Source organism: Zingiber officinale, unplaced genomic scaffold (genome assembly GCF_018446385.1).
Source record: "Zingiber officinale cultivar Zhangliang unplaced genomic scaffold, Zo_v1.1 ctg133, whole genome shotgun sequence".
Taxonomy (NCBI): Eukaryota; Viridiplantae; Streptophyta; class Magnoliopsida; order Zingiberales; family Zingiberaceae; genus Zingiber; species Zingiber officinale.
Genome location: NW_024589829.1, coordinates 334,597 through 344,715, shown reverse-complemented (window position 1 = coordinate 344,715; position 10,119 = coordinate 334,597). Strand labels below are relative to the sequence as shown.

Genomic DNA, 10,119 nt, shown 5'->3' with positions numbered 1-10,119 from the left:
AAACCTACAACTCCTCCCAACTCCTTCCTGCTTCCACCTCTCCTTCTCAAACCTCTCTTCCTTCCTCTCTCTATCCTGCTCTTCCGTCCATCTTATCTTGCTCAAATCCCTCCTCCGGCCATTCTATCATGAATCTACGTTCCAACGTAGCAGCCGCGGCTGTAGCTGACGGGCAAGCTGTCCTCGATTATGTTAATGCCGGTGGCGTCGGTGGCGCCTACAGGGCCGGGGGGACCGGTTGATCCGGTTTAGCCGTCACGGTCATCATGGCCGGGGCGGCCGGCAGGGCCGGCGGGGCCGGTGGCTCCGCGGGGACCGGTGGGGCCGGTGAGGCCGTGACGGCTAAACCGGACCAACCGGCCCCCCGGCCCTGTAGGCGCCACCGGCACCACCGGCCCATCCGGCCCCATCGGCGCTACTGGCCCTACCGGCGCTACCGGCCCGGACGGAGCTGTTGGACATGGAGATCTACCGCACCCACTGACAGCTTTTCTCAAGAACTAGATCTTCTATTAGGATTTTGGGTCGAATTAGGTTTTGGGTCTAGGGTTTCCTATAACTATGGTTTTGGATCTGATCGGTGATGTTAAAGGAAAAGTTGCTGTGATGGTGGATGACATGATAGATACTGCTGGTAAGTGAGATTATGGTTCTATTAGGGTTTGATCTCATGCGCATTGAAAATGGATACAATGGTTGCAACTTGAATATTGGACCGAATGTATCTGATGTTACTGATGGCACATATCTATCTGTCAATAGTTTCAAATATCATTCCATGCTAGTTGACACTGATGAAAGATCTCCTTTCTGATCATCAAGTACATCTTGGTTCCACTTGTGTGTAGAACAGATTCAATCTGATTGCATCAATTTGTGCTTATTTTATCTTAACTTGATAGGCATATCTGTTTGGTTTCATCTAAATAACTGTTGGTAGTTGGCTTCAAGGTTTAAAGCCGTGCTTGGTTACTGGTCCTGTACAGAACAGGTTTTGCTCCAGTAAAATACATGTGTTCAATGCTATTCAGAGTTTGTTTTGACAATCAAGAAACCATGTGAACATTACAGATTTGATTTTGTTGGTTGGGATCAGATTAGAATTTTACTAAGCATAGGTACGATTGCAAAAGGTGCAGCACTATTACATCAAGAAGGGGCAAGGGAGGTTTATGCTTGCAGCACACATGCTGTCTTTAGGTATGTTTCTTTTTCTAACTGTAATATAGTTATACTTAATTTACAGAAGAACTGGTTAAATTTTAATGTTTACACTGAATTGGTAGGAGACTTCTTTTCACAATATCGATGATTGTTCTTCATTGATGTAATTGTCAAAGTCAGTGAGATACTATAGAATTTTCTCAGATTAATTCGTACATAAAATAATAATAGTTATTAAATTCCTTTTAACAAATTTGGCAGTTGCCCTACAAAATATGAAACTTTATTATTTTTGTCAGATTTGTCAGGTCTCAATTTGTATCTCACACTTATGATTTGTATTATATAAGTTTGTACCACATAAAGAGCAAAATCTTAGCGTTGAACTCATTTGGCCCTCAACATTTGTGTCAATCAGTGAACCATATACACTTTTGCTTAAAAATTGTCAGAAGATGAATCCAGCATACTTGACACTGTTTAGATTGTTAAATATTAATGGAGAATAATGCTGTTCAATAGACAAGTCTTTAGAACGGCTATTTATGCACATCATACTTTATCCATTGATCAACTCCAATAGTGATCACTGCTACTTTGTTTTAGAGATAAACCTCAGTAAGTTTCTTCCCTAACTCCCTGACTCTTACTTTGTTTTAACCATTTTCAGTTAGTAGTTTACATTAGTCAGTACTCTATAATAGTCAAATGACAGTTATAGTTTGTAGCTAAAACTTTCTTGAAGCACTACATTTTAGTTTCAAGTTACCTTTTTGGGTGTTGTAAGAACTCTGAACTAGGGATGTGGTCTGTACCTATAGTTATATGAGTTTCCGACCATATAAATAGTGAGAGAATTATATAAGTTTGTCTCCATGATCTGACACATATTCTGTTAGTAGTAATCAGTAGATATCTCATGGAACTCATGTTAATTATCATGCACTAATTGCACATACTTAGGTTTAACTTCGAAGCTGTGCAGATTATGTGGTGGAACTCTAAAGCTTATACTTGGCAAACACAGTTGGTTCATTATAGGTTAGAGATCAATAATTTTGTATTAAGCTTTTGTTAAGTCTAACAAAAGGAAATCTACAATAAAATTTTAGGGGAAAAAAACTAGAAAGAAAGGCCAATGGTTAATAGTTCTCATGCTTGTATGCATTGCCTACCAAAAGAACAAAAAACAATTTTGGTTAACAACAACTTGCTATGAATATCATAGGAAGACTTTCTCAAAATGTAAAGGGAATATCCAAATTCATTCCATAAACTTCCATGTCGTCTAACAAAAGAAGCCTGTGTGTAAATCTTAATATTGAAGGATCTGCATCATTAAGGTCTAATGCATCTTGACATGTTTAATTTTCTTTCTAGCAAGCAGTTACTTTATATTCCAAATTATTTCTTATGAACTGGATAATGATGCAACATAGAGCTATAGAATCTAAGTAATTGTCTCAGTGGAACAATATATATCCCCACTTTAGCAGCTACATTAGTATAGTAATTTGATACGATGTATTGCCATCAGTTTCAGTTTAACAGGTTGATTCGATCAATTAAAACGAAGATATCAGATTAGCCACTGTTGCCCTCACGGAGAACATGGCCCCATTTTTGCAGCAATCTTTTGAAGATATATTTTTTCTATTATAGAAAATCTCAAGCTAACTTTGCTTGAATCTCCTTCCACTGAACTGGGTAGTAACTTATCCAATTTGCATACATCCACTAGCAGGAAGATAGACACGGGCAATAACCTTTTCTTTTTCTTTTAGCTTTTTGGCTTCAATTTGGTCATTATGTGATAGAAAAGGATGTGCACACACGATATTTTGAGACTGAAAAAAAAACATATTAAAGAAATAAATACCATCTTCTATTAGTAAAGGTACCATTGTCCCAAGGCTCCTGAGGTTGAGTTTTGGTTTTGTAAATATTAGATACTATTAATTTAACAGAGATAAAATTTAAAGCTGCAGATATGTTAATTTGGTAATGTTATTTTGAGTTTTGACTACAATATTTTTATTATTTATTTTAAACTTAATTAATAAGATAAAATTAAATATCCGAGCCAACTAGATGCTTTTTGACCCTACTTATTCTTCTTGTGGTCTGGAAAGGCATTATTCCATTTCAACTCCTTTGTGATGTTGAGTTTTCCATTAAGGAGTATATTTCTTTCAAATTAGAGTTTTCTCTTCAATTATAATCTTGTTGATAAATATGATGAGATTATGTTTACCTTTTCTCTGAAATTATTTGTTTTGTTCAAAAATTTAAATTTGAAAAAAAATATATTAATAATGTCGGTAATCTTTTTTGGGATACCTTTCTATCTTCCTCAGGACTTTATGTACGCAATTGCCTACTCTTTCCTTGTGTATTAAATTAGATGATATTGATAGGTATTTTGTACGGTCATCTTTAAGCTTTTAACCTAATCATTGTCTAAGACGAACTAATAGTGTGTTAGTCTTTGAATGATATAATTAATTAGAGTATATGGTGTTACTCTTAAATAAATACTTTTGAAAATTTTCATTTCAACTTTATGATATTTATCTTTTTATTAGAACAGCTCAGAAAATTTTATAATCATCAAAATATCCTTTATTATTTTCAAAAATTTACTTATTCGCCCAAATCTGCCATTTTATTATTATTCCATTTAAGGGCACTTTAATAAATAATGTAAACTTTAGGAGCTACAATGAAAATTACCATCATTTAAATAATATTATTTCTACTATTTTGTGCTATAAAAATCAGCGTTCCAACTGACTACTCTCCCAAAACTCGTCCCTTGAAACTCGCTAGCTCTTCGATTTTAATCGACTACGAAATGCGTTCTCCGGCGAGGTTTCTACTGTCGTCAGAGGCGGAGCCGCCGAGTCCCCTCCCCTTCGACTCTGACGTCGTTGTCATCCTCGCCGTCCTCCTTTGCGCCCTCATCTGTGTCGTCGGACTCGCCCTCTTCGCCCGCTGCGCCTGGCTACATCACGCGGTTACCTCATCGGCCCGCATCCCCTTCCCTGCTTCGCCTAACAAGGGCCTCAAGATGAAGGCCATCCGAGCACTCCCCACCCTCTCTTTCAACTCCTCCTCTGCCTCTGCTGCGGGTGGCATCGTGCTGCTCGACTGCCCCATCTGCCTCGCCGAGTTCTCTGACGGTGAGCTCGTCCGCGTACTGCCCCAGTGTGGCCACGGCTTCCACGCCAAGTGCGTTGACACCTGGTTTCGGTCCCAATCCTCCTGCCCCACCTGCAGACGGATCCTGGCGGTCGCCGCCCCGCTCCGGTGCCAGCAGTGCGGCGCCAACTCCGGCGCCGGCGCTAAGCTCCACGATGGGGGCGCATCCAGTACGTTCCTGCCCTAAACAACATGCACGCCACATGTTTGTTATTACGTTTACTCGTCGTTTTTGAACTAATTAATTTGTTGTTCATCTCGTGTGTAATTGGTACACGACAATCAGAGAGGCAGCTTGATCTTCTACTACTTTTTTTTTTTGATGAAAAATGTCTCAACTTACTTGCAAATGGAAATGGAGTACTTTGGTAACCCTCACTCACACGTTGTTTGAGAACAAGATACTTATGAATATTATTTTGACTACTTTTGCCTCATTTTTTTCGTTATTGTGATCATGAAGTCGTGCTTTTCATAATTATTTTTATTAGATTATAACTTTCATCCTTATGTTTTATTACAGACTATAATACTCGAATCAATTGAAGTTTTTTTTTTTATCTTTGTTAATCATATATTTTTTTTTTAGTACTATATTCCCACCGGAATTGAGTTCTAGAAGAAGGGAGGAATAAGGGATATATGTGGTTGAGCACAGTTGGGTAGCCTCCAAATTAACAAAAGCACGAGCGACTTCTGATCGGCCAATTAACAAATATCTTGTAGAAACTTTTCGACCGAGCTTTCGTGTAATGAAAACACTACCCAGTTGGATGAAACCAACTTGGAAAATTTCCAAATTTATGCGATCTCTTATGTTTTTACTGATTATTACCGGCAAAAAATCATTCGGTATAAATGCATAATTCAGCATTAGTAATTAAATTTTGTCAATGTTATAGTGGTCATTATTTATCCTTTAGTTTAGGTTTGCAGAGCTTTTTGTTTAAGAAAAGACCAAATTTTAGAGTTAAAAATTAACAATTTTTTAATAGACCATTTAACCTTGTCTTGTTCACCTGTTAATAGACCATTGGCATCGCTGCAGCTGCGTAGGCCGCGGCGGCAACTGTCTCGCGGACGTGGGCACCGGCCAAGGGCAGCTTTAGATGTAGGTCATTAAAGCCTATGCTTAGGGCCTTAATTTTTATTGGGGCCCATTATTTTTAATGTATTAAATATATTTTTTATGTGTGCTTTTTTAAAAGAGAATGAAAAAGAATAGGTCAACATGATAAAAAATTGCAATCTCATTCTCTAAAACTTGGGTTATTATTTTTAATATATTAAATATATTTTTATGTATATTTTTTAAAAAGAGTATAAAAGAATAGGGTCCACATGGATAAATATTTACATGATCTTAGATCAAACTTTAGATTTCGTAGCTTATTATGGTTCAAATGAACAAAATCACAAAGGGGCTCTTTTTTTTAACAAATTAAATTTATTTTTAAATATGGATGTTATTTTATAAAATATAATCTATTCCTCTTCAATATCTCTCAATCTTAACATACTTTTGTTATATTTCTCATTCGTTGATGATATTTTCTCCTTTGATCAATAAGAACATGTCGACTCCTACTCCAAGGCCCGCACTCGTCGAGTGCTTTCATTGGACAAATCACTAGCAATTCGAAATGATTACACAATCGAGTTACAAGAATGCTAATAATAACAAAAATATATCGACAAAAGTAAGGAATGAAAAAGAAAACACTTTATCGGAGTAGCCTCGCAGCGTCGCAGGAGCACGACACAGCAGAGCAAGCTTGGATAATCTCGTAGTTGTTCATTTCTTTGCTCTAGCCTTCACCCTCCTTATATAGGAGGTTCGGGGCGCCTGAATCCCTTCGGGGCGCCCTGAATGTGGCGTAGCCGAGCCAATCATGAAGCTCCACATGTCGACGTGCGTTGGAGGATAAAACTTGCCTCCGAGTGCCCGGACCTCTAGGCGCCCGGATCCCTTCCGGGCGCTCGGGCCCTTGTTTTCCAGCAATTTCCTTCGTGCAAGAAAATGTTAGTCCGAGACAAATAAATTATATATCCTGCAAAATAGAGTGTTAACACAGTTTATGATTAATTGGAATATTAATTATATTCCGTCTCACCGAAAACGGAATCTAGTCAAGATCTCAACTTAGAGTTCCGAAATAGATCTAAGTTGGATCGGCGCCTAAGTTCCCTTCCCGGGAACACGTCCTCACAGTCACTCCCCTCCAGTGACTTACGTTCACTTACCTGCCAGACGTCCGGTCAACCCGTCGACCCATTTGGATTTTGCGCCAGCTATCCGGTCGACCCTTTGACTTAGCTGGACTTCGTGCAAAACGTTCGATCAGCCCGTCAACCCGTTTGAACTTCGTGTCAGCTATCTGGTCGACCCATCAACCTAGCTTGGCTTCCTGCCAGACATCCGGTTAGCCCGTCGACCTGTCTGGGCTTCGCCTGCACACTCAATCAGAGTGTTAGATAACAATGGAAACTAACTTAACCTAATTTGTCATTTATCAAAACTTGAGTTAGATCGTTAGTGCTAACCGCACCAACAATCTCCCACTTTTTGAAGCAATGACAACCTGATTAAGTTAGTGAAAAATAGACAATTAAAACAATCAATTTGGTTTTTAAGTTAGTCTTTAAATTTGGTAGTTTGTTTGTTTAACTAACTTAATCACCTAACCCTCCCCCTTTGACATTAATAAAAAAGAAATATAGAATAAATGATGATTTTAAACAACTAAGTAAAAGATGCACGAAAGAATACAAACATAAGCCAGATTGACTTGGGGGAGTATAAATTAAAAACATAGAAAACTTTTGAGAATTTTGTTTTAAGTTTCATCTTTTATCTGTTTCAAAAATAGCTAAGTTTGAAAAAATAGTCATTTTTAGAAAGATAATTTAAAAAGATAGCTTTGTAAAATTTTAGAGAAAATTTTAAAGATAAATTTTGTAAAATTAATCAAATTTTCAAAAATAAGTTTTGCAAGCTTAAAACACCTTTTTCAACATCAGTTTTATAAAGGTAATAAAATTTTCAAACCAAGTTTATTAAATTTCAATACTAATTTTATTTAATTTTCAAATTAAGTTTGAACTTGAAACACTTTTCAATCATAAGTTTATAAGTTTCAAATTTTAAAACTAAGCAGATAAATACGATTTTCAAAATTAAGTTTTGAAAAATCAAAATTTTAAAACTAATTAAAATCTAATTTTTAAAATTAAGTTAGATCCAATATGTTTTAAAGAAAATAGATTTTAAGATATTTTTAAGAAGACATAAATTTCAAAATATTTTAATAAATATGAAGATAATTAATTTCTCCCCCTGAACTTGACATGAAAAAATAAACAACTATCTCACCAATTAGTTACTTACTAACTATCAGTAGATAACAACTTTCACTTGGTTAGTTAGATTAAGCCAATTATAATTAGTTAGTGTTTGACTAAACTGAATCACTTAACCTGATTAATGCTCGGACTTATGTCGATGCACTGAAATAATCATCTTAAGTCCAAACAATTTGCCTATGCATCTCACCCATTTCTATGTTCAACAATTACAAACAAGGTAATCATAGGGTGTTGGTGAGATGCTCAAATACTAGCTCTATAGGAACATGCTTTTTAAGGAATTGATTTAGTCTAAGGCTAAAACTTATTTTTGAAATTCTAAAAATAGAAAATTTTGAAAAATATAAACAATTTTAACCTAGAATTTAAAAACAACCATTTTTGAAAACAATTTTGAACTTTAAGAATCCTAATCTATTAAACGCATCCCTAATTTTCTACGTAGATTGCTAAACTCACTTTCAATGAGAGGGTTGGTAAATATGTCAGCTAAATTAGATTTGGACTCAATGTACTTGAGTTTAATATCTTCTTTAGTGACATGATCCCTGATAAAGTGATGCCTAATTTCAATATGTTTGGTTCTGGAATGATGCACAGGATTTTTTGTTAAATTAATTGAGCTAATATTGTCAATTAATACTTTTATATTTGTAAGGTTTAAGTTAAAGTCTTTTAAAGTGTGAATCATCCATAATAGTTGGGCAACGCATTCTCCTATGGCTATATACTCTGACTCAGTTGTAGACAGAGCAACACAGTATTGCTTTCTATTAAACCAACTGACAAGTGATGGACCTAGTAGTTGACATCCACCACTTGTACTCTTGCAGTCTAATTTGCACCCAGTATAATCTGAGTCAGAATATCCTATTAATTCAAAATTGTTAGTTCTAGGATACCAAATTCCTACATTTGTTGTTCCTTTAAGGTATCTAAAGATTCTTTTGACTTGAGTCAAATGAGATTCTTTACCACATGCTTGGTATCTAGCACACATACTAACTGCAAATAAAATATCAGGTCGACTTGCAGTTAAGTACAGTAGGCTACCTATGGCACTCCTATAGTATTTTAGGTCAACTGATTTTCCATTGGGGTCATCATCTAGGATTGTGTTCACTGCCATAGGTGTTTTTATTTCTTTAGTATTTTCCATTCCGAATTTTTTATGTAATTTTTAGTGTATTTTTGTTGATAAATATAATTTCCTTCATTTGTTTGTTTGAATTGTAATCCTAAAAAGTAAGTTAATTTTCCTATTAAACTCATTTCAAATTCTTGTTCCATTAAATTTGTAAATTCTTCTAAAAATTCTGATTTAGTTGAGCAAAAAATTATATCATCTACATAGATTTGGGCTATAAATATATTCTCTTTTATTAATTTAACGAATAGGGTTGGGTCAATTTAACCTTGATTGAACCCTTTAGATATTAGGTAAGAGGTTAATCTTTCATATCATATCCTGGGTGCTTGCTTAAGTCCGTACAAGGCTTTCTTTAGTTTAAATTCATAGTCAGGGTGTTCTAGACTTTCAAACCCAGGTGGTTGTCCTACATAGACTTCTTCTTTTATCAGTCCATTTAGAAAGACAGATTTAACATCCATTTGATACATTCTGAACCCTTTAATTATGGGTTGCATAACTGAGTAATATTCAAATGAACTCTAATCTAGCTACTAGGGCATATATTTCATCATAGTCAAGTCCCTATACTTGACTAAACCCCTTAGCAACTAGCCTATCTGTATTTCTAGTAATTTCTCTAGTTTCGCTTAATTTATTTCTAAACACCCATTTTGTTTCTATTATTTTCTTATTTTTAGGTGGTGGTACTAAGTCTCAAACTTTGTTTCGCTCAAATTGAGTTAGTTCCTCTTGCATTGCTATGACCCAATCTGGATCAAGTAAAGATTCATCTATGGTTTTGGGTTCAATTTTTTGAAATTAGAGAGATTTAACTCAGATTTTGAAAGTGTTGGGACCTTTGTGCCCGCTAGAGGGGGTGAATAGCGGTTCGTCGCGCTTGCGTCAGTTTGCTTTGTCTTGTTGTTGATATGCAGCGGAAATGAGATACAAGACTCACACAATGCTAACTCAAGGATTTACTTGGTATCCACCTCAAGAAGAGGTGACTAATCGAAGGATCGACACACGACACGCTATCTCCACTATGAAAACCTTCTTCTCGGTCGCAGCCGGAGGCAGAGAAGCCTCATACAAACTCACACACAACACAAGCACAAATAGAAGAAGAAATTACAAGAATACAAGTAAATACACCTTTCTTCTTGCTACTTGGTGTTGCCTCTTGAACCTTGGAGATGCTCCCCAAGTGCCTTCAAGAACTGGCGTGAGTGCTGGAGAAATCGTTGTGAAGATCG

At 36.1% G+C, this 10,119-nt stretch overlaps 1 protein-coding gene across 3 annotated transcripts; it reads left to right on the top strand.

Moving 5' to 3' along the window:
- Positions 1-5,572, top strand: LOC122036131 (probable E3 ubiquitin-protein ligase ATL44). 3 transcript variants are annotated; one of them, XM_042595348.1, is made up of 3 exons: positions 1-1,200; positions 2,708-4,535; positions 5,395-5,572. In XM_042595348.1, exons 2-3 carry the CDS (start codon positions 4,019-4,021, stop codon positions 5,472-5,474), a joined length of 597 nt encoding a protein of 198 aa, XP_042451282.1. In that variant the 5' UTR covers positions 1-1,200; positions 2,708-4,018; the 3' UTR covers positions 5,475-5,572. The 3 variants fall into 3 exon arrangements, with proteins under 3 accessions (XP_042451282.1, XP_042451281.1, XP_042451279.1); XM_042595347.1 differs by having other exon boundaries at positions 2,702-4,535; XM_042595345.1 differs by having other exon boundaries at positions 1-4,535.
- Positions 5,573-10,119: the final 4,547 nt, after the last annotated feature.

Bases quoted from the DNA above. Each gene is read 5' to 3' on its own strand.
- LOC122036131 (XM_042595348.1), top strand. From the start codon at position 4,019: ATGCGTTCTCCGGCGAGGTTTCTACTGTCGTCAGAGGCGGAGCCGCCG. The intron at 4,536-5,394 runs GTACGTTCCTGC...ACCTGTTAATAG, and splicing joins CCACGATGGGGGCGCATCCA to ACCATTGGCATCGCTGCAGC.